The sequence below is a fragment of the Carcharodon carcharias genome, chromosome 6 (assembly GCF_017639515.1).
Source record: "Carcharodon carcharias isolate sCarCar2 chromosome 6, sCarCar2.pri, whole genome shotgun sequence".
NCBI lineage: Eukaryota > Metazoa > Chordata > Chondrichthyes > Lamniformes > Lamnidae > Carcharodon > Carcharodon carcharias.
In genome coordinates, this window is record NC_054472.1 from 119,980,868 (window position 1) to 120,004,772 (window position 23,905).

The 23,905-nt window shown below is 45.1% G+C and overlaps 1 protein-coding gene across 2 annotated transcripts in view; it reads right to left on the minus strand.

Annotated features, from left to right (window-relative positions):
• Window positions 1–4,966: 4,966 nt before the first annotated feature.
• The window catches only part of colec12 (collectin sub-family member 12), a 239,021-nt gene continuing 220,082 nt past the window's right edge, over window positions 4,967–23,905 (minus strand). For both annotated transcript variants that reach the window (XM_041190038.1, XM_041190037.1), the window contains 3 exons: window positions 19,039–19,148; window positions 12,378–12,520; window positions 4,967–7,111 (listed from right to left, as the gene is read on the minus strand). In XM_041190038.1, the coding sequence (XP_041045972.1) occupies window positions 7,095–7,111; window positions 12,378–12,520; window positions 19,039–19,148 (270 nt within the window). In that variant the 3' untranslated portion in view covers window positions 4,967–7,094. The remainder of the gene's footprint in view (window positions 7,112–12,377; window positions 12,521–19,038; window positions 19,149–23,905) is intronic.

Here is a 23,905-nt window from a genome sequence, read left to right on the forward strand (position 1 = left end):
AGACAGAGGTGGTAGCGGAGGTTAGCAGCTATGGAGTCCAAAGTGTGACTGGGTCCAGTACCACAAAAGGGTGAATGACCTCCCGTGCTCCTCAAGGGTAAGTGGCACTGTGTAGTCGCTACAAAGTGACACTCATAAAGTCATCAAGCAATGTAAATGTGCGAGTGGAGAGTGTTCCGGTCAAGAGTTTGGGTTGCAGACCTCAGTATCAGATGGAACATGTGGACTGAATGTGTGGGAGCTAGTTCATGCTATGAAAGTTGTACCAGTTGCAGGACGGTGGGGGTGTGGAACACTTACCACACAGGATGGAACAGAAGCTGTCATAAGAGTAGGATGACACTCAATCCTTCAGTGTGCCGGCAGGACAAATGAGCACATAATGTAATGGAGCTCTCCAAAACACCTGCATACTGACTCCTGCTGAAGAGGAGGCAGCTGAATTAACCAGTGAGCAAGTTGGATTCTCATGTGCAGACAGAGAGGCCAGGATTTCAAAGATCCCAGTGAGGATACCTCCAAACTGGTCTTAACAATTGGGCATATAGGAGATATACTTGATACATTGATGGGAATAGGGATTTTGTTTAACTGTGAACTAATTATTTGCTCTCCACTGCAGATCCTCACAACAAGGTGAAACACCCGAGCCAGCCTGCACCAAGCTTGACCTCCACGCCTGAGGATGATGACACTGAACGCTCAGAGGATGCACTGTCACATCATTCCCACACACCCTCCACCAGCATAGAGACAGTCATTTCAGTGGTTACGCATTTACGATTAGGCTCAAGATCACAATCTGGTGAGCAGATCTGAGACAAATCACCCACAGCTGACGGAGACCCCTGACAGTCAGGGGACTGCTGGAGACCAGGCCCATGCTGAGCCTCATGCTGATGGTGTACGTCTAGAAACAGCCATAAGAAACCTGATGGAGATGCAGAGACTTCTAGTGGAGATGCCCGAGGCTTTGAGCGAAAGGTGGAGGAATCTGTCTAAGTTCTTAGAGCTGTCATGGCTCCTACATGGGAGACCTTGACTTCCTCCATGGGGATGGTGGCAACCGCCATGGAGAGCCAGTTCCAGCAGAACACTCTGTGGCTGCTGGATATGTGGTTGGACCTGTATTCCGTCACTATGGCCATGAGCTCTATAAAGCAATGGTTAGGTGAGAGGGGGATGAGGCACCTTTATCTCCCTCCAGGTAACCCTTCTCCTCCTCAATTCAGGGAGATGCCATCGCGCGTTGTCAGAGAGAAGTGCCTGCAAGTCACCTTGGGGGCCTCATCTCCAGACACTCCAAGGGTGCACTGGCGCTCCCCACTGACTCTGCCAGTGACTCCAGTGCCTCCAGAGGTGTGCCTGAAGAGGCTGCACCTGCACCTGTGCAGGAGACCCTCAACAGTCTGGAGGCCTCTTGGCCTTGGACTATCAGAAGACTGCTGCTAGGGTCATCATAGGTAATTGGGCATAGCACTCAGCAGGTCGCTGGCACCTCAGCTGAGGATGTTGGGATAGCACCAAGGCATAGTGTTAGAAAATATAAACTTCAAAAATTACAATAACATAAAGGTGGCATGGGCATCCAATCATTTCATGGATTTGTTCAGTTACATTTAAGTACATAGTTTGAAGCACTTTATTCATATCTGTTGAATGTTAATGATTTTTGGAGCTTTGCTAACTGATGGGACCTTTAAGGGGGTGGCACCTCATTGACTATCAATGATGGGCGATGTGGGCCTATGGAAACACCATTTATTTTGGGGCCTCAAAAGTAATGGCATATTTGATACTCTTGATACGTACAATTTTCTATGTTTGTCACCCCATGTTGCTTTGGGGGTTTAGAACCTGAATGGTAAGCAAGCATGTGGTGTTCACCTCCTTATCATCCATCACAGACTTGTCTCATCATCACCTGTAGTTAAAGCATTCCACATATTGCAGATGATGGTACTTGCAACTTGTTAAAAGAAGTTTTGATTTAAAATAAATGAATCATTCTGAATTTTTTTGAAAGCAGCATGGTCTGTCTCTTTTCTTCTGGGCATTAGAGGTATCAGTACACAACTGACCATTTCAGTGAGAAAATTAAACATTTAACATGGTACGGCCCGTGGAGTAGTGGAGCTTGATAATTTGCAAACTCCTCCCATGTCGGTTGTAACATTACACAGCTACATTTCATGAGGGGATCTAGAGATCTTGCAGGGACCTCACTCTGGCTGGAATCTGGATGCAATCTGGGTCACAGATCTGTCCGGCATGTCAATTCATTGCCCTGGTATCTGCTGCTGCAGCTGCACCATCCACTCCCTCATGAACATCGGTTTCTTCCACTTTTTCCTTGCCTGAGTAGGCACCCAGCTCCTCCACCTCTCCGTCTGAAAATTGCTCATCCCTTTACTGTGCGCTCAGTAGGTCACAGTGATGCTGGAGACTCTCTGTGGCGCATACTGCAGCATTCCACCTGAGTGATTCAGGCGGCAGAATGTCACCTTCAGCAGTCCGATAGTCTATTCTATTGTTGCCCTTGATGGGGTACGGGTGACACTGGGCCTCTCTGCTGGGATTTGTGGGTTCCGCAGAAGTGTCATGAGCTAGGTCTTCTGTGGATATCTCCTGTCACCCAGGAGCCACCCCTGCAGTTGCTGAAGGGGAGCAAACAGCTGTGGCGCCTGACATTGACTGACTGAGGATGTAACAGTCATGAGATCTCCCTGGGAAGTGAGCACACATCTGAAGAATTCGTTTGTGGTGGTCACACACCAGCTGCACATTGAGAGGTTGAAAACCCTTTCGCTTTATGAAGGCCACTGGCTGCTCCCAGGGAGCTCTCAGCGCCACGTGTGTACAACCAATTTCTCCTTGTATCTGCAAACGCAGCAATGGCACAGCATCCCACAGTTCTGGCTGCCTGGCTCTCTGGGTCTGTGGTGAATTGCACAAAGTCATTGGCTCTTGTGAACAGGGCATTGGTGACTTCCCTGATGCATTTGTGAGTGGCTGACTGCAAGGTGCCACACGTCTCCTTCGGTGCCCTGGAAAGACATGGAAATTCACTACCACTGTGGCTTTTAAAGCTACTGGCATTGAATTGCCTCCCAATCCTTGAGGATGTAGGTCTTCCTGAAGGAGCTGACATAGGTGAGTGATAGAAACCCATGACATCCGCAGTCTTCTCTGACAGTTACACTGCCTACAATCTTTCTATTATGTGCCAATGTTCGACATGCCGCTGATCACTGGTTGCCAGCATCCTGAGCTGCCCTGCCCTCTGCTGGTGCTCCTTCTTGATGTCCTGGTCATTGCTGTGCTTAGCCCTGGACCACCCTCAGCTGGATCCTCCCCAGTTGTGCCAGTGCTAGCAGAAACAATAAGTGCACTTGACCCATCTTGTCTGCCTGAGGAGAACTGCAAAAAGGCAGGCAAAGATCTGGTCAGCACTGTCTTTAAGACCCTCCCTTCTGACCGGAGAACCATTGACCAATGGGAGCCCTATACTTCGCAGGGCCACATCCTTGTCTTCATCCATCCCATTGTGGACAACCTTATCCTCAACCTGTACTCCAGAGAACTCTTTGTGTTGTCATGGCCATAAACACTCACACAGTGACCCTGGAACAGGAAGGCATCACCCTGCACACTCCCACAGTCACCTTTGAACTTCCCTCCATCACCCTCGACCCTCACTCCAACACCTTTGCCCTGTCTTTGGTGACTCTTGACCCACCACCCTTAACCAACAATCATTCACTGTAGAGCTCCCCCCTTTGCAATCAGTCAGCCCCTCAGCACACTGAACCTGCTCCCATTACCCTCGAGTTGCCATTCATCATCCACAACCTTCTCTCTATTACCCTTGATGCTGGGATTTCAATATTGACAATTACTCTATAACCCTTGATCTCTCCACAACCATGCTTGACCTACTGTCTGTAGACATTAACCTTCCTGTACAGTCCAGCTTCCTCCCTCTGTCTCCAATGAGCTGGACCCTATCTCCAATAGGGCTGCCACTTCCCTCCCTCGGTCAGCCATGCCCCCTTCCCCTTTCACAGCCGTCTCCTTCCTTCCCTCCCTCGCTCAGACAGTCATGCCCCCTTCCCCTTTCACAGCCGTCTCCTTCCTTTTCTCCTTCCCTCAGCCAGTCATGCCCCCTTCCCCTTTCACAGCCTTCTCCCTCCCTCAGTCAGCCATGCCTCATTTCTCTTTCATAGTCGTCTCCCTCCCTCCCTCAGTCAGCCATGCCCCATTCTCCTTTCATAGCCATCACCTGAACTCGATGCATAAATGCCTCCTTTCTCCTGGTTCAACAAAGCTCCCATTCATGAAAAGCAGCTCCTACTCAGTCCAAGTTCACCAGTAAGACCACCTCACTTGCTGCAAGCCGCCTTTAACCAGTCATGAATCTGAAGGCACGTTTTTCCTGTATGCTGCACAAATCCCAAAGGTACAATTTAATATGGTGAAGTTGTGGTTTAAAGAGCATGCATAACATGCTAAAGTAAAGAGGTTCCTGTCGTTTACCATCGGGAAGCACAATCTTCCCTCAACCTGCTGCCAACCTAAAACCCAATTTTCATTCTGCCGTTGAAAAGCATACATTTTGCCTCCCACTTAGTTAGATTCCCCTGCCTACCTCGTTTCCTGCTCCCAGGAGCTTTACTTTATTTCTTGCCTATAAGCACTCTAGAATATGGCATAGTTTTCTCCTACACCAAAATATCAATAGTTATAAAAACCTATTCTGTTTGAAAGTACAATGCATAGTAATTTATAAAATGAGGCAATACTGATGTTTAGATGGGGAGAAATGATGTAAGCTGCAGGTGGCTTGGGTGGAGCATAAACACCAGCAAGGACCTTCTGAGCCGAATTGTCTGCTTTGGTGCTATAAAATTCTATCCACTTCTATGCAGAAGCCTATAAAGACTTGGAGCAATCAATGCACACCTTGTTTAAATAAAATTATTTTTATTTCACAATTTCATGTGGGCTTGTTTTGGATTTAGTCATTACAGATGTATTCGACAATAATGTAATACATACCAATTTATTGAGCCCATTGAAACTATCCATAACAGTAAAAATTGACTATGGTGCATGGCTTTGTTTGACTCTGTCGAAGGAATGTTTCAAAAAGTTGTCACATGAAAGAGCACTTGCATTTAATTCCACTTCTTACCCAATTTTGTTAAATTTGGTTTATTTTACTTAAGGATACAGCAGTAAAATTTCATTACTTCAGCAATGATGTAACAAAGATGGCTTTTTCTTTAATTTTATGTTTGATTTTCCTTTTTCACATACTTTCTTCAGCTAAGTGAATGGACTTGCAATTACCTCCTAAGTCTGAACCAGAGCTGCTCTGTAGCCAGTTACTACAGCTGTATGAGTGTGGACTAGGATAACCAAATCAATGGTATTACCTCCCCTCTTTGTGGAAAATGCCTGTGTTCTGCTTGGTAGCTTCCTACCATGGCAAGTTTAAGATCAGAAAATTGAAGGTGCAAAGCTTTGTTGTCCACGGCTCTGTAGTGTGACTTGTTTATCATCCCAATTCACTCTGTCTCAGTGTTCTTTTGAAATCCATTTGTAATCAAGTAATCTTAATTTCAATAAAATCTGCTCTGGGAACGTTTATTTTTCCTGCAATCAAATCTGAATAGGTACAAAATAAATTTATCAAGTGAATGTTGGATCAGAATTCTAATTAAAACTTCTATGGAATGGGGATGAATGGGAATAACATTTTGAAATTCAGTGTTAAGTAAATTTATCTAGGCTCCTTTGTGTAAGAGTAATTTAAAAAACAAGGTTAGTACAGAGCCTATGTTCAATTACTATCCTCATAAAGCTTTTGCAAATGTGAATTAAAGGAGTTTTGTATGTTGCCATCGGCAATTGATGGCTGAACACAAGTGTTTTGCAAATATTGATTAATTAAATGTGCTGAAGGTTTAATTTGCAGTTGTGATGGACTCTTAATTAGGGTGTTAATTGTTAACAGTAAAGCCTTAGTTGAGTTTAAAATGGAATAGTTCAGAATCATAAAAATTTGTACTTCATTAAAGGCAAAAAGTTTCAAATAGGTGGCATTTCTGATCTTAAGATTGGATCGTAACGGAGTTCCATTATCCTTTCAGCCTCTTTTGCTTCTGGAGGGCAGTAGCTTACATAGTTAGATGGTTTCTTTGATTTCAATTATTTTGTTTGATTATAAAGGAAGTGGTCCTTACTTGAGTTACCTTGTGAGATGTGCATGAAACTTATTGCTGATGTCAAAACGTTCCTTCATGGTCTGAAAGCAGTTTAGCTGCTTTCCCTTTTGAATTGTAACCTTTGTATTTGCAAGCATTCTCTTAACAAGCTCTGCTTCTGGGTGAAATTAGTCTGGTGGATATGAGGGTATTGGCAGAAGGCAGTGTGACTGCCTATTTGATTAGATAATGCAATGCTCTCTTCTTATTTGTTCTAATAAAGTATAAAATAGATCATCCTTATAGCAGTTGGAAGGTAACAAAATAAGATCCAATTCCAACCCCTCGCCTACATCTTATATTTGCTATTTTATTTGATGATATAACAGGGGAATAATTATTGTTTGATTTCACTGTAAATCAGACACGGAAGGTTCAGTCGAAACATTCCTGAAAACTGGAAAACTTTGTAAGGCTGTTACTATGCAGAATGGTAAATATTTCTAAACACAAGTGTTAACATATAGATTTTCTTATACTGACATAGGTATTTATGGAAAATAAAATCAAAAATTGGGCTCATATGGATTTTGTAATATATTTTCTTGCTTATTTCACTTTAATAAACAATAATTGTTATCAAATAATAGATATTCTTTAAAGAATAAAGTCTTGGGCTAACTTCAAATTAAAAGTTAATGAGGGTCAAAGATTTAAGTTCCGATGCCCAGCACGAAGAAACGATGTCTCGGAAGTTAGGTTAACAGTTGTCACCTAATGCAGATCAGAAGCTTCCCTTGGTAATCGGGGAGCTGAAACTGAAGACCACCTCCGCCATTGGTCCGGAACTGTCTCTGGACATGTTCTTTAGGTTTATCAGGACGATCACCCTGAAAGTTGATCTGTAATGTGAAAAGACCAATAGTATGAATACATCTAGCTGCAGGAAAATGCTCAGTAAACCACAGTGGCAGCATTATAGGTAGAGTTTTAACTCAACATTTCTGCCTTGCACAAACAACGAAATAGCAGATTGTGTTTATTCTGATCCAAATTCTGCTTCCTAATACATGCTGTGCAGGGATTAGTGAGCCAAGGTTTAATAATTAATTTCTGATTGCAATATATAGTTACTGATTACCTGAGATACCTGCCATGTTCTCCTTTCTCAAGAGGCATAAAATACTTTGCTGTAAGGCCAACAAATAAAGATACAAACTACTAGACAGGTCTATTTACAGCTTCATAAAGAAATAGAAGATAAATAATTCAGTAAAGTAGTGAATCAGCACAAGGATGAAAACAATTAGAATCAGTCCATAATAGGAAATCACATAATGCCCTGGATTATGTGTTACAGTGCGGTGAGGGAGGAGTAATAGGTTAATGGGTATGTTAATGAGACCATGATGATCTCAATGGTGTAATTATAACATCAGTAATCAGGTGACCAAGAGTCTCCAAGAGAGCTGGGAGCAGAACAGTCTGTCTCCTGATTACCACGTGCTTACTCTGAGGACTTTGTAAATAGTTCTTAAAGGAAGGTCAAACCATACCAACTACTGCAAGTATGTCGAAGGGAAGCAAAGCCTTAACAAGGTTGGATATGCTAAGAAAGCATGGTATTACTGAAACCTCACTAATGCTCAGTAACAATGGGCGGAATCGTCCCAGGTTTGCACAAATTGCAGTAGCTGGCCGCAATCAGGAGTTTTAGCAACGTATCGTCCCAATTCCGCCTCATTAATCATGCATTCCCAGGAAATATGCACTTTTGCTGACGGGTGGCCTCTGATTCTCCCGTTACACCATTCTCAGCCCTCACCCTCTTGAGGCCACTTACACAGATCAACACGTGTTCCCCAGTAATGCTCTAGCTCTGCAGCCTCTTCCTTTGTCTGAGGGCATGTCTCCCCCTCCCCCAAGGAAGCCCTAGCTCTGCAGCCGTTGAAAAGTCACCCCCACCTTACAACTGGTCTGGTAGGTAGAGACCTGCGTGTGATCCCCCTAAAAGTGATATGGTGCAGTCTGCGAAGCCTGGCGATGATGACTGCGAGTGCTGCCTGAAGCAAGGCAGGCAAACAAACCTCGAAGTACTGAGTGAAGTGCAGCTTGCCAGGTGCATGTCGCTTATGTTCTGTTGTGAAACGTGTCAGCGTGCAATCATGTCGACGTGTCTGGATCCAGCATGTGGGGATACTTCCAGCGAAGAGCGCTTGTAATGATATGCAGTTGTATTAAAATGGTGCTCCCAATGTCCAGCGACGGAAAATGCAAAACTGTGGCCACAGATAGTGATCCACGAGTGATGGAGGAAGAAAACTGACTTCATAGGGACGAAGATTGACACAAAAAGTACCGCAATGAAGGGACAGTGAAAGATATACAATGTTGCTAGCAACTGAGCAGCCACTAACCCTTCCACAGCCTTTCCAACACATCGAAGGTCCACAGTAGGGACAAAGATGGGATCTCTTGAAGAGACAGTTTGAAAGGTACCGAATGGCTTCAGGGTTGCAGGGGAACCCTCAGAAAAAGCAGGTCCATACACTTTTATATGCTGTCAAACCATAGTTGATGATGTTCTTGTGCAGCAAGGCATTGAGGAAACTGTGGCATCATACAAAGAGGTGATGGGGGCCTTTGAGAAATAAACCAGCTCCAAAAAGAGGTTTGTTATAGACAGAGCAAAATTTAATCTAAGGACACAAAGGCCAGAGGAGTCCATCAATTCCTTCCTTAATGACCTATATTAGTTAGCAAGTACTTACGGTTACGGAGCTTTAAAACACAAATTGATTAGATGCTGGATTGTAGTTGGCTCATCGATGATGCGTTGTCCGACTTTTTACAACTAAAGAGGATCTGACCCCAGAGAAGGCCGAATGGATCACTAGGCAAGTTGAGTTGAGGCTCCAAACCAGGGTGCAATTTGAGGCGATGTTAAAGCTTAGGAGGGGCCAGCTCCAGTACGTAGGCCCAAGGTCAGGGGCTCTACCCACCAAAAAGTCAGCCAAAACCAATGAGGGGGCAGGGCAAATTCTTCCATCAGCAGTTAGGTGCTCCAGGTATAGCGCGAATAGACAGCACCACCATGAAGACTGCCCAGCAGGGGGAGCTGAGTGTTTTCTCTGTGGCAGGACTGATCATTTTTAGCAATTTTGTAAATCAACAACAACCTTCAGGGGAAGAAAACTAGAATGTATTCCCAGATAGTTTGAAGTCCAAGAAATAGGTGATATACTTTTCCAGCCAGATGATTTCATGGGAGAGATCAAAGAAGCTGATAAACAGTTCTGATCTGTGGAATTGGAAGCTCAAAACTACAGAATGAAATTTAAACTCAGTACCGGAACAAAAGTCTTTATCTTATCGGACAGATTGGACTGGTTTCAGAACTGGCTAAAGGAATAAAAATCCAACCTTCTGAATTAAAGCTACACAGGCCTGAAGGCACAAACCTCCTAGTGAAGGGTCAGTTCAACACCACTCTTTTCCATGAAGAAAAAGAAATGAATGAAACGCTTTACATTTTACAGGATCAGCCAATTTCCCTGCTCAACAGGTCAGCGTATCTAAGACTTGGGCTGGGATTTTCCAACCCCGCTGTGGCAGAACCTGCCGCAGGCGATGTGGCGGCCCAACCAAAAGCCCGCTGACTGTTGGCAGGACCGGACGATCGCAGTGGTGGGCGGGGCCGGAAAATCTCACCCTTGGTCTTATACAGAAGCTCGATAAGGTCTCAGTTCAGACAGCAAGGTACCATTCAAGGAGGAATTTCCCAAGCTGGTTGAAGAACTGTCAGATTTTGATTCAGCAGCAACATGTGAAGTTCAGTCATTGCACAGTCATTCTTTATTATAGAAGCAACATGCACTGGACCCCAGGAGGAGACTGCAGATCTCACAATTATTTCCAGAGACGGTCAAAAAGGCATGGAAATAGAAGGCACTGAAGAGGACAGTGACCATCGCTAGAGGAGCTTCTAGACCTAGGTTGGCTGTTCCCTGACAAAGGTCATGCATGACAAGGTGGTTATTGCTGCAAGGGCAGATCAGTTGCAAGATGAGGCCTAGAGATTGCTACACTTTTGGGCCCCATTGCCAAACTATATGAAGCCTCTGTTGTCTTTTTTGAGCAGTCATCTGTGTTTGTTGCAGAAGAGCTGAATTCGTACATTCGTCTCACTGAACCTACCAATGGGATGCATTGTATATCACTGTCTGACCACAGTAAACTGTCCAGGGAGAAAGAAAAGTTTGATTCCAAGTTGGATCAAACTGCTGGAGAAAATGTAGAGCCTATTAGTTTGTGTGAAAGTAAGCTGAAGACCACACTTCAATCTCACTGGCAAGTCACCCTCAAACTTAAGTTGTCCTTCAGTGCAGAATCAGAGGCCAAAGTTACAGAGCTTCTACAGCTGAAGAGTCCTATGCAGGAATTTCATCTAGATTCAGTTCCGGAGATTCATTCCATTGTTGAAGATGGTGTAGCCTAACCTACCTCTGTTGACACCATTATCCCATTGCCTACAGCAGTGCAGCCATATGCTGAAGCAAGCATGGCAATATCACCACTAACTACAGAAAGTGGTACCCTCAGTACAGCAGGGAAGTCACATTTTCTTCATGTCTTGCAGTGTTTGCTGCAGAAGAGAAGATTTTCATCATTCTTCTTGTCTTCAATTTCAAATCTCAGATATTGATCCATGTAGCAGTGAATGATACAGCTGTGAAATTCTTTGTTGAAGTTGCAAATGCTTCATCTTCTCAGGCCTTTTCCCAGTGTGCAAAGAGGGAGCAGAAGATTCCAGAGAGAATGTTAGTTTGTCCTCTTCCTGTTCAAGAGAATGCGAATGCCCATGTCCTGATGGCTTCTCTCTTGCATCAGTCTCTCATTGAAAAGGTTTCACAACCCTTACAGTTCAGTCATTGCAGAGATCACAGTCCATTTTCCAGCTGTTGTGGAAAGCTGCTGTCACACTTCGACAATGTGTTTGTCTTCCAGGAAAAAGACAAGCGCCACATATGTCCACACTGTCCTCCAAAAGAACCGAGAACACTGTTGCAGATTGAAGCCATTTATGACAGTGACTTGGAGCGGGGGAGAGAGTAGAAGTAGGATAGAATCTGTAACAGTACAGCTGGTTTATAGACGTTGGAAGATGTAATGTAAATAGTTTTACATTAGAATATAGCAGTTTGAGATTATACTTGTGAGGAGGTGTAGAGTAATAGGTTAATGAATATGTTAATGAGACCATGATGATATAAATTATGTAACTATGACATCAATAGTCAAATGACTGAGAGGCTCCAAGAGAGCTGGGAGCAGAACAGTCCGTCTCCTGATTATCATGCGCTTACCCTGAGGTCTTTGTAAATAGTTCTTAATAAAAAGTTTGAAGTTAAACCATACTGACTATCTCAAGTCTGTCGAAGGGAAGCAAAGCCTCATCAAGCTTAGGTAAGTCAATGGTATTAGTGAAACTTCACTAACACTCAGCAACAACATCAAAAGACATTGAAACCAAATCAAGCATTGCACGGCCACTTAGTGGCTGCCCAGCCTGAAGGCAGCCAATTAGCAATGCGAAGGGGGCTCTGTGGCAAATCGAGAGCCTAGGCTGGGATGTGAGGTGGCAGAGGGGTCACGCTGTTTACAGGAAGTTGGTCATGGCTACAAATTTGAAGGCCCCCTGCTTTTTCAATCTTTCTTGATTTGTTATGGCAGGCTCCAAAAAGCTTTAAAATAAGAGTTAAAAACACATGCTGACACTGCCTCCTTCACCAGTACCATCTGCTGTTACGTTCATCCACAGGCCTGGTAGCAGGCCTTTTCTTTTGCCCTTGTGTCACCTCATCATAGCTGCTGTAAAACACTCCCTAACTTTTCCACATCCGATGCCCAGAAAATGCAGTGGGCAATGCAAAGTGAAATGGTGAAATACTGAAGACCAGTCTAACTTAAAAGGTTACTAAAATAAGGACAATACTTCTGTTTCAGCATAGCATGAAAACCAAACCTTCAGCCTATCACACTGCGGCACCAAGTGAAACACTGCCATCTAGAGAATAAACTGCAGAGCATTGTGACTTGGGGAAGTGTTTGTTTCATTTAACAACAGAACCAAAACTTTTAAGACAGAAATTCCAACATCACATTCACCTTTGTCAACATTCTTTTCACAAATCAAGCCATTGAGGTCTGTGCAGAAGAAGTCGTTCCACAATGCACCACCAGCAAGCCCAGCACAATCTTCTGATGCCCCTTCATGCTGCCAGTTATCAGGCTGCCCAGGCCTCCAGTTTCTGGAATAAAATAGCAACACAAATGAACACATAAGGCAAACAGAAAGTTAATGGTTCCAACATATGTCAGCTGGAATTAATATAGTTATAATTTCTGTCTAGGTGAGATGTTGATTTAACAAAAATGAATCTGAAATGTTTGGGACAGTTGACTTAAACTGCACTCCTTTGAAATGAAATTTTAAATTCGCGCAAAACCTATTCATTTACACAGAGGTAAAATCAGGCCCTAAATGTGAAAATTTAGGCACTGCAGTTTTTGGGCACTGCCGATATTGGGAGCAGGGATAGATGTGGACCGAAAATTACATGGCCTGTCAGTGTGCTGGCTTCGCAGCTCCATTCCTGGTGTCAGCCATTTTGCAGCCAGGTTCTTCTCTGAAGCTGGGTGACCTCTGATTGGCTCTCCAACTTTGAGGGCCTGCCTGTTTTCATTGATTCAGTCACTGCAACTCCTGCTGCCACCAAACAAGAACGGGAAATCTAGAAGTTAGCTCCCACTATAACCGCCTGCGCATGAGTGGTTTCTCCAACGGCTTACATCACCATTCTGCATCCTGAAACCACTGCTCCCTCCTAACCGCTACCGACTCCTTCGTGCTTGCTTGCTGGCTCCCGCTCCTTCCTCTTGCCGCTTCTCCTCACATCACCCTGCTCCCCCCTGCTACCCCCCATGACACCGCAGCCCTTCACCACTCCCCCCCTGCTACGCCCCATGGCACTGCAGCCCTTCACCACTCCCCCCTGCTACCCCCCATGGCACTGCAGCCCTTCACCACTCCCCCCTGCTACCCCCCATGGCACTGCAGCCCTTCACCACTCCCCCCGCTACCCCCCATGGCACTGCAGCCCTTCACCACTCCCCCCTGCTACCCCCCATGGCACTGCAGCCCTTCACCACTCCCCCCTGCTACCCCCCATGGCACCGCAGCCCTTCACCACTCCCCCCTGCTACCCCCCATGGCACTGCAGCCCTTCACCACTCCCCCCTGCTACCCCCCATGGCACTGCAGCCCTTTGCCACTCCCCCCTGCTTCCCCCCATGGCACTGCAGCCATTCGCCACTCCCCCCTGCTACCCCCCATGGCACTGCAGCCCTTTGCCACTCCCCCCTGCTTGCCCCCATGGCACTGCAGCCCTTCACCACTCCCCCCTGCTACCCCCCATGGCACTGCAGCCCTTTGCCGCTCCCCTCTGCTTCCCCCACGGCACTGCAGCCCTTTGCCGCTCCCCCCTGCTTCCCCCATGGCACTGCAGCCCTTTGCTGCTCCCCCTATGGCACCGCAGCTCCTCACCGCTCCCCCTGCTTCCCCCATGGCACTGCTGCCCTTTGCTGCTTCCTTTGCCACAAGCTTGCTTCCCCCACTCCCTCCCACTTCCTCCCATTCCCTTCGCTGCTTCTCTTCCTCACCCCCTCCCATGGCCCTTCACCATTTTCTTTGCTTCTCCCTCCACTCTTCACCATTTGTTTTGGAAAAGAGCCAGCAGCGGAGGGGCTAAGGTGAGAACAGGAGAGAGCAGTTGATGTGATGAGAAGCGACAAAGGGCTGAAGGTGGATGCAAGGAAGTGGCGAGGGGCTGCAGGGGGTTTGGCCGGGGGGGGGGGGGGTGCGGAAAGTGGCAAGGGGCCACGAGGAGGAACCAGAACAGTGTTGGATCCTCTTTACTATCTTTACTCATTTTCGAGCAGGCAGCAATCTGCAAAGCAAAAGTTTCATTCCCTATACCTTTATGAGAAGAATGCATAAAGAAAACTTGTAAAGGTGTTTTGAATGAGAAAGCTGCTATTGGTACTAGCCTGTCTATGTCAAGCTTTGCAATGACCCAGTCACTGGCAATGCATCTGCACAAGTGCAGGAAGTGCTCCCTCTAGTACTGTGGCACAAATAAACGCAGCCTCATTGGAATGGGAACTTGTCTCCAGGCCACTTAAGGGGGCTCACAGACAAGAATTTTAACTTCAATCAGTTTCCTATCTAAAGTGGGTTCGGGACCCGAAAACTGTTCAGACTCCTGTTTTCCACCTCCATGGGGAAAATTCAGTCCCAGGTGTAAATGGCCAGAACTCTGTTCATGATTGCATAAAAACATCCACAGAAATTTCACAAGTTGTGGCTGCTAAGCGACAATGCAATTGCCACCTGCAAGCTGGAGACAACAATCCCGGCACTTATGGGGAGGAAGGGAAGTGGGGAATGGGGGAAATTTTCGCAACCAGAAAACACAGAAACACAAAAATTTGGAGGTCCTGCCAAACTTATCGGCACGACCCCATTTGAATTTTTTTCTCTATTGCCTGGCAGCCAACCAGATTGAGAGGCTGGTTAGCTGTTGGGTAGTAAACCACAGTCAAGGATTGGAGAGGAGGAGGGAGGGATGGAGAGATTGCAGATGAGGAAAGAAATCCGATCACCGGCTTGGATAATCGATTGCAGCTGACGGAAAGTTGGGTAGCAAGTTACAGGTATTGGTCATTCTCCAGGGAGGGTGACAGATCTGGACAGGTAAACATGTGGGGCCAAAGGGAGCACTCCTGCTCCTCCTGGTCCACGAGCAGTGCTGGAAAAGCAGTTATCTGCTGGATTCAGCAGCTTTCATTTCCCTTTCTGAGGCACGCAGCCTCATTTAAATATTATAATTCCACACCCACCTCCTGAGTGTAGGTTAGTCGCCCAATCCCCAAACTGTCATGGTTAAACTGGAAATGGACGTGTCTGTGATGGGTTGGGGGTCAGGTTTCCCTTTTTTTTTTAGGAATTAAATCATCCCCCTCCCCCAGCCAATCCATCCTGTGTTGGTTAGCTCACTATAATTCTGAAAGTTCCTCCTATAGTAATCTTAAATATGGTACAATGCTCCTTTCAAAAATAAGCTTTAATTGTTTGCAAAACACAAACTTGGACATGCAAAATATCTCAGTGCCATGGCCAGTGGTACTTACAATCCTAATTCCATCATTGGAAATATGGGTGGAAAGTCTGAATCAAGGAATCACTTTACAAGAAGCAATTATGTTCAGTTTGAAAGCTTGATACAGATAGACAGTAGCAGCTTTCTCATTCACATTGCCTTTACAAGTTTTCTTTATGTATTCTCCTCATAAAGTTATGGAGAGTGAAGCTTTTGTTTTGCTCCCAAATTTCACTCCTCTCTTAAAGTCATGAACTCATAGAGGTAATAGTTGCAATGGACTAGCAATCTTTCTGTATATTACTGTTCACAAAACAGTCAGTCTAAACATCCAAACAACTTCTTTTGCTTTGTGCCCAGGTTTTCTTATTTCCCTGGTGCAAAACAAAGGAACATGGAGTAGAGACCAATGATGCCAGGTTTTCACCTTGCTTTCATGTAAATGATTTGTTAATTTTAAAAAATTCATTCACAGGGTGTGGGCTTCACTGGCTGGGCCAGCATTTATTGCCCATCCCTAGTTGCCCTTGAGAAGGTGATGGTGAGCTGCCTTCTTGAACCGCTGCAGTTCATGTGGTGTAGGAACACCCACAGTGCTGTTAAGGAGAGAATTCCAGGATTTTGACCTAGCAACACTGAAGGAACAGCGATATATTTCCAAGTCAGGATGGTGAGTGACTTGGAGGGGGAATTTCCAGCTGGTGGTATTCCCGTCTGTCTGCTGTTCTTGTCCTTCTATATGGTAGTGGTTGTGGGTTTGGAAGGTGCTGTCTAAGGAGCCTTGGTGAATTCCTGCAGTGCATCTTGTAGATGGTACACACTGCTGCTACTGTGCGTCAGTGGTTGACGGTGTGAATGTTTGTGGATGCAGTGCCAATCAAGTGGGCTGCTTTGTCCTAGACGATGTCAAGCTTCTTGAGTGTTGTGGGAACTGCACTCATCCAGGCAAGTGGGGAGTATTCCATTACACTCCTGACCTGTGCCTTGTAGATAGTGGACAGGCTTTGGGGAGTCAGGAGGTGAGTTACTCATCACAGGATTCCTAGCCACCGACCTGCTCTAGTAGCGCCAGTATGTAGATGGTTAGTCCATTTCAGTTTCTGGTCAATGGTAACCCCCAGGATGTTGATAGTGGGGGATTCAGTGATGATAATGTCGTTGAATGTCAAGGGGCGATGGTTAGATTCTCTCTTGTTGGAGGTGGTCATTGCCCAGCACTTGTGTGGCGTGAATGTTACTTGGCACTTGGCAGCCCAAGCCTGGATATTGTCCAGGTCTTGCTGCACTTGGACGTGGACTACTCCAGTGTCTGAGGAGTCGCGAATGGTGCTGAACATTATGCATCAGTGAACATCTCCACTTCTGACCTTATGATGGAAGGAAGGTCATTGATGAAACAGCTGAAGATGGTTGGGCTGAGGAACTCCTGCAGTGATGTCCTGGAGCTGAGATGACCGACTCCAACAACCACAACCATCTTCCTTTGTGCTAAGTATGACTCCTACCAGTGGAGAGTTTTCCCCCTGATTCCCATTGAGTCCAGTTTTGCCTGGGCTGCTTGGTGCCACACTCAGTCAAATGTGGCCTTGATTTCAAGGACAGTCCCTCTCATCTCACCTCGGGAGCTCAGCTTTTGTGTCCATGTTTGATCCAAGGCTGTAATGAGGTCAGGAGCTGAGTGGCACTGACGCCAAACTGGGCGTCTGTGAGTAGGTTATTGCTAAGCAAATGCCCCTTGATAGCACTGTCAATGACCCCTTCCGTTACTTTACTAATGATCGAGAGTAGGCTGATGGGGTGGTAATTGGCCGGGTTGGATTGTCCTGCTTTTTGCGTACAGGACATACCTGGGCAATTTTCCACATAGCCGGGTAGTTGCCAGTGTTGTAGCTGTACTGGAACAGCTTGGCTAGGGGCTTGGCAAGTTTTGGAGCACAAGTCTTCAGTACTATTGCCGGAATATTGTCAGGGCCCATAACCTTTTCAGTATCCAGTGCCTTCAGCCGTTTCTTGATATCATGTGAAGTAAATTGATTTGGCAGAATGTGGTGGGAGTGATGTCAACATGTCTCATTTGGCTGAGTTTCAGCTGGTGATGGCCAGATTGCAAAGACAAGTATCCACAGAAAGTCGGCCGCAGCCCCCCTCAGAAAATGAGATCCAAAAATAGACAAGGAATGAATCCTGGCAGGCTTTGAAAATGCAGGGCCACCAGCTTCAGTATCAGGTCTTTGCACCATAGTCAGAGGACCCAATCAAGGCTTTTGGCTGTTGCAAATGATGCAGTCCACTCAGGCAATTTCTAGCAAGTGAAGATATCGCACTGAGAGCACTTTGGATTCACTCAGGCAGGGATGAGGACGAGAAACAACTGATCCACTAGTGTCAACATGTTACCCAACCATGAAGGGACAACAAACCATTGCTCAATCTTATCCTTATTTGATAAATGAAGCAGCTGATCTCTGTCCCAGGGATACTTGGGGTCAATTGCAATGCCTCACCATCATCATTCCCTCTAAGACGTCGTGTGGATGCTCACAAGTTGTCCCATTTAAAGTAATGTGGTTGTGCAAAAATTTAAAGCATTATGCATTGAAAAGAACAGGCAGTGTGACAAAAACATTTGATGGAACATTGCTCATCACTAGTCTGATTGAAACAAACTAAACATTGCAGATAAAGGGTTGAATCTGGAGCTTCCCTCTCTGTATGTCTTAATACTACACAACACAGGGCATTCACCCATTGAAGTTTTCTATCTGCCTGAGGGTGGATTTTTATCCCGCTTCCATAGGTGAAAGAACAGTACTATAAGATTCAGCCAATATTTAATTGAATGGTAGAGCAGGCTCGAAGGTTTGAATGGCCTACTCCTGCTCCTAAGCCCTACATATGCTCTACATCAGGGCCTCACTTGGTGTGGGGGCATGAAGGTCAACCATGGGCCTTCCTGCCAAGAACTTAATTCTGGTGGTGGCAGAAAAGAGGCAAGGTTCAGGTATGCCGCCATCCCGCCTAAGTAAATGCCCCCTGCGCTTCCAACCCACCACCAGCAAGAGCAGAAGATTCCACCCATCATGACCAAAGCTAATCCTGTCCTCAGTTGGCAACATTAATTTCCAGTGGGGGTCAATGGTTAGAGATCAACAGCAGAAATAATCCTACTCGGGGCACTGAAGCCAATTATAGCATTGCTACTACAAGTTAGCAAAGATCAGCAAATATCAGAGAACAAACCTTCCTGTTGTTATAGAATAAATCTTGCAGGACTTGTGCTACTAGTGAGATCTTGCTGCACCCAGCACTTAATAAGAAATTGTGCTTACCATGACTTTCTGATATGCACTGGCTGCATGTGAGATCCTGCCAGTGGCAGGCATCTTATAAAAGTTATACTTTTGGCTCAGCTACTCACTGGATAAACATGCTGAGTCATTCATTTATTTTTACTATCACTTGAGCAGAATTGGGGTACAAAGTATGAATGTCATAAGCCACAGCATACTTAACTTTAGAACAAATTGTTAATTAGATTTACATGAATAACTGATAATTCTTACTTAACCTTTAGCACTATTAAATGTTATAGTAGAATGTACACGTACGTGTATTCTGCAATGGTTCCATCCACCCATTTCCATACATTGTGCTCCTCAGTGTCTGACAAGCCAATCCAAAAGTAATTTATTCCATTTATTTGCTTTCTCACCCATTGCTGTAATGCCAATACACAACTTATTAGCACTGTAAATAAATATGTTATGTAGAACATCAAACAATTACTTAGCATTTTCAATATTTTGCACAATATTTCTTAAGACTCTGCCAGAAATATTTTATTACATTAAAGTTGTGCTTTGGTTAGCTGATATTTGCTTGTGTTTTTACCTTGGAGGAGTGCAGGTGAGTGATGTGTCACATTGTTAGTTGTGCTTGTAAACACAAACAAGTTGACATGCAAAAATCCTATTCTAACCCATAAAATTGTGGATTTATCAACCTGCTTTTGGATTAAATACCTCCTTTCACGGCAAGCCAGTCATACACTAACATTGTGGTCAGAATGATTGGACCAATTAGGCCAGTGGGTTGAGTAATGGTTTATAATTGGAAAAGGAAATGTGAAACATATCCATGATGAATGGAATCCATCAGCAAAGGCAGAAAAAGAAAAAGGCTTTGGTTGGAATATTTATCATGCATTAAATTGAACATGAAGTTGAAGCAACAAAGGTAGCCGTGTACTTGTAAAAGCAATAGCTGAAAATAACTTATTCTAACCTTGTATTAATTATTGGAAAGGCTACTGATTTATGGGCTGGAACAGGACAATTTTGGCCGGTTTCCAAATTTTCCCGTCCTGCCCATGACGATGCCCACCACTGGCGGAACCAGAAAATCCCGCCCATGATTTCCCACAAAAAAATGGAGAATATTACGCAATGTGACTCCTTAACTTATTTCAAATTTTATAATCATGTATAAGAAAAACAGAATACGAGTTATCTAGTCATCATAAACCAATGGATTTTGCCAAAAAAGGTCAGAACTCTGAAATATGAATAAATATGAATTCCAGAACACTGATAAAAATTATGGTACCCCATGTTATAAACTGAGAAGTTGACTCAGTCAGTCGCCACCAAATGGTGACCTTGACCAAGGTGGAAGCCACCTTTGGAGACATGCCAACTTTCACGAGCTTGTTGCGAGAGACGTGACTTTGAAGTAAAATTGGGCCACGCTCGTGATTTCATGAGAGGGCCCTGAAATGTCAAGATTTTTGCTATGATACCGAAGGCTGTTTTCTGATATTATAACTACTTAAATTATCAATGGTGGCCTGCATACCCAAAATGCCCTGCGCTCCAGAAGTTGTTGCATCCCTGACAAGCACCCTGCTACACCCTGTGCATTTCTGAAGCCCAGCCCCCTCCCTGGTTGCTCTGCTCCATGCATATTCTGGGTGGTTTGGAGTGTTGCAGACATATGCTTTCATTGTGCTTGTGCTCCTGTGGTTGCCTGGTTACCACATGCGGGCCACTTGGGGTAAAGTCAGGATTACTGGCCGAAAGCAAGTTTTTGGAGATGGGATTGAGAAAACCTGAACTCTTAATTCTTTCTCTGAATGTATCTAACCTGAGGGAGTGTCTGCAAGGTAAAAAGCAGAAAAAAAGGCCAAGCAATGTAGCCACAGACTTAAATACCTCACCAGAGCTCTGCACTTCACTTATCTTTCACTTAGGTTTTGTTGATATAAAAATATTGTTTACTGGCTGTAAAAAAGATCTGTCTTCTGTCAGCATACTAATGCAAATTAATGTTTTTTTTCCCATCACTAGCCCTTCTGTTGCACTTTCAGCTGAACAGCAACATTAAAAAAAATTAAGGTATATTGAAGGCTAAGGACAGGGCAAGAAAAGCACCTGCTGAAAACCCCAGCACTTCATATAGGCCTCCAAGGAGTAAGCGAATGAGTTAAAAAAGCATCCTCAACCTGAAAGAGTTGCGATTTGCAAAAAATGTTTATCCTTTTATGAAAGCAGGCTGTTTTTTTTTGTCTGATTATTAATCCATTCCACCTTTTCTTTCTCTGAACATTGAATATTTTTTCTATACCCATTTTTAGTATCAGGCCAGGTTACCTAGAGTAGAGGTTATGGTCCCCACCAGAGAGTTTGCGGGTTAGGGATGGGGGGTGTGGGGGCATTAAGCTTCCCAGGTAGTCATCTGGCTATCCTCCTACCTTCCCTCAACCTGTCTGCAATTTTACATGGGCGGCTAAGCGCTAGAGTGGCCTCACCCCAAGAAAGGCCCTTATGTTGCCAATTATTGGCCACTTAAGAGCCGCTTCCACCCCAGCCTCAATTTTGAGGCTGGTGGGAGGAGTTCAGGGGCAGGGAGGAAGGGCAGAAGGTCATCCTGCTCAGGCCTCAGGTGGGAAAGTGGCAGTGCCTCACTCAAGGGCCCCCTTTCCACATTGGATACAACCCCCAATGTCTGTCCCATGTGGGTGCTCACTTCCCCAGCCTCTCTATCAAGACCCCAACCACTTCTCCTCAACCTCTGGGTCTCACACCCTCTCCTCGCTGTGAGACCCCCTGCACTTACCTGGTCCTGACTCCGGGTTCTAGAATCTGGGGACTGCTTGTAGTCCCAGTCCTGGCCACTGCTGCCATTGGAGCTGCTGGGACTGCAGAGCTGCCGGCCAATTAGATTGACTGGCAGCTTTCTGAGGCAGGACTTCTGCCTGAGTGAGGGGCGGAAGTCCAGTTTCCAACCAATTCATGCTCCTTGGGGTGTTAAATGGCTGTAGGGCTACTGTGATCAGCTGCTCTGATACAGCTCCACAACCTTTGGAGATATCTGCGTTCTTCTAATTTGACCTTTTGCACCTCCCCAATTTGAAACTCTCCACCACTGGTGGTTGTGCCTTCAGCTGCCAAAGCCCTAAGCTCTGGAATTCCCTACCTAAACATTGATGGCTCTCTACCTCATCTTTCCTCCTTTAAGGCACTAGTCAAAACTCGCCCCTTTGACCAAGTCTTTGGTCACCTGACCTGCTATCTCCTTATGTGGCTTGGTGTCAAATTCTGTCTAATATCGCTCCTGTGAAGCATCTTGTCTATACTACTATATTTAAAGGCTCTATATAAATGCAAGTTGGCACCGGTGCTGCAATTTCAGATCTGGGTTAGGTTTGTGGTAAGGATACCAGAATCATAAGTACTTAAGAAATAGGAGCAGGAGTAGACCATATGGCCTATAGAGCCTACTCCACCATTCAATACGATCATGGCTGACCTTTTCCCTCAAATCCAGTTTCTGACCCATTTCCCTTATCCAGTGATTCCCTGAGATCAAAAATCTATCTATCTCGGCTTAAATACATTCAATGAGGGAGCATGCAAAACCCTCTTGGGAAGAGAATTCCAAAGATTCACAACCTTTGAGTGAAGAAATTTCTCCACACCTCAGTCCCTATAATAAGACTGTGCCCCTGTGCTCTAGATTCCCCAGCGAGGGTAAACAACCTCTCAAAGTTTAAGGCCATGAAGGAGAATTTTCTCCCCATCAGGGGGTGTTGAGTGGGAGCGGGCATGGGCAGACGTGCAGCCGATCGCTGCCCATGATTGGCTATGCACCACCATTTTACGGGAGGGGGGGCAATTAAGCACGCGAAAGAGCACAGAAATCTCCCTGAGGCACAGAGCTGCCTCAGGGAGGTTAGTTTGATTATGAAAAGTTGAAATAAAGAAAAAAAATATTCAGACATGTCCCCGCATGTGACAGTGTCACATGAGCTAGGGCATGTCAATGAATTCTAATAAAAATTTTTATTCAATTTATAAAAACTTCATGGAACCTCATCCTGCTCATGGATGAGGTTTCATGATAGATGTGAAGGCCACCTGGGCTCTTCGTCTGCCCGCCAGCTTTAAAGTTGGACAGGCAGCCTAGACAACCAGCTTAATTAGCTTATTAATGGCCTTAATAGTCCTTTGACAGTTTGGCGGGCGTGCAGCCAACTCAGGTGTATGCCCGCCGAACTGAAGATTTGAATGACGTGCAGTGATGACAGGACGCACGCCCGATGTCACCGCGCGTCATTTTATGTGTCGGCCAGCAGGTCCCGCCCAGAAGATTCAGGCCAGGAAGTCCCTTCAGAATCTTGTATATTTCAATTAGATCACTTCTCATTCTTCTAAATTCCAGAGACTATAGACCCAATTTTATCAGTCTCTTATCACAGGACAGTCCTCTGAAATTAAAACCGCTAAGGTTTCTAGTCCCAGTTACTAACTGAGGACTCACGCAGGAAGTGGTTGTGTGTGGATGCTCTGTCAGGGTACAGCTTGGAATCCACCTGCTCTGTGTATGAGGCTAAGTAATTGTTTTTTGCAAAGCATTTTTAGATGCAGTAATGTAGCATTTTGAAAGAATTATGACCTGTTAAAGACTAAATAAGCCACTAATGAGGATATAAGCCAACTGTCAATCCAAATTGGTTTATATTTGAGAAAAGTTGTCGTTCACAATTTTCACACCAAATTTCTAATTTTTAAGAGTTTGTCTCATGATTATGAGACAGCAACAGGGTTGACATTACTACCTTTTGCATCAGTTTTGTGAGGTTCTGTCTCTGTATTGCCGAATCTTTCTTGCTGTTAAGAAGGGCCAGAAAATCTAAAGCGGAAGTCAACATGCTCAATTTGCAGAACAGCTGATGTTCTGGTTATTCTTTTGTGATTAGTTATTAATTCCCAAGCTCAGATTTTCCTCTAGCAAGGACTGTGAGTGTTATGTTGGTGGATGGACTTCGCAATATGCTGACCAATTGCAGATGAAGTTCCCTTGATCACCCCATCTTGGGTGACCTGCCTGACTGCTTGTGAATTTACAATGGGTGGGAGAAGGACAGGAAGTGCTCGGTAATACAGATGCCTGTTTCCCTCAGCAGTTTAAAAAGGT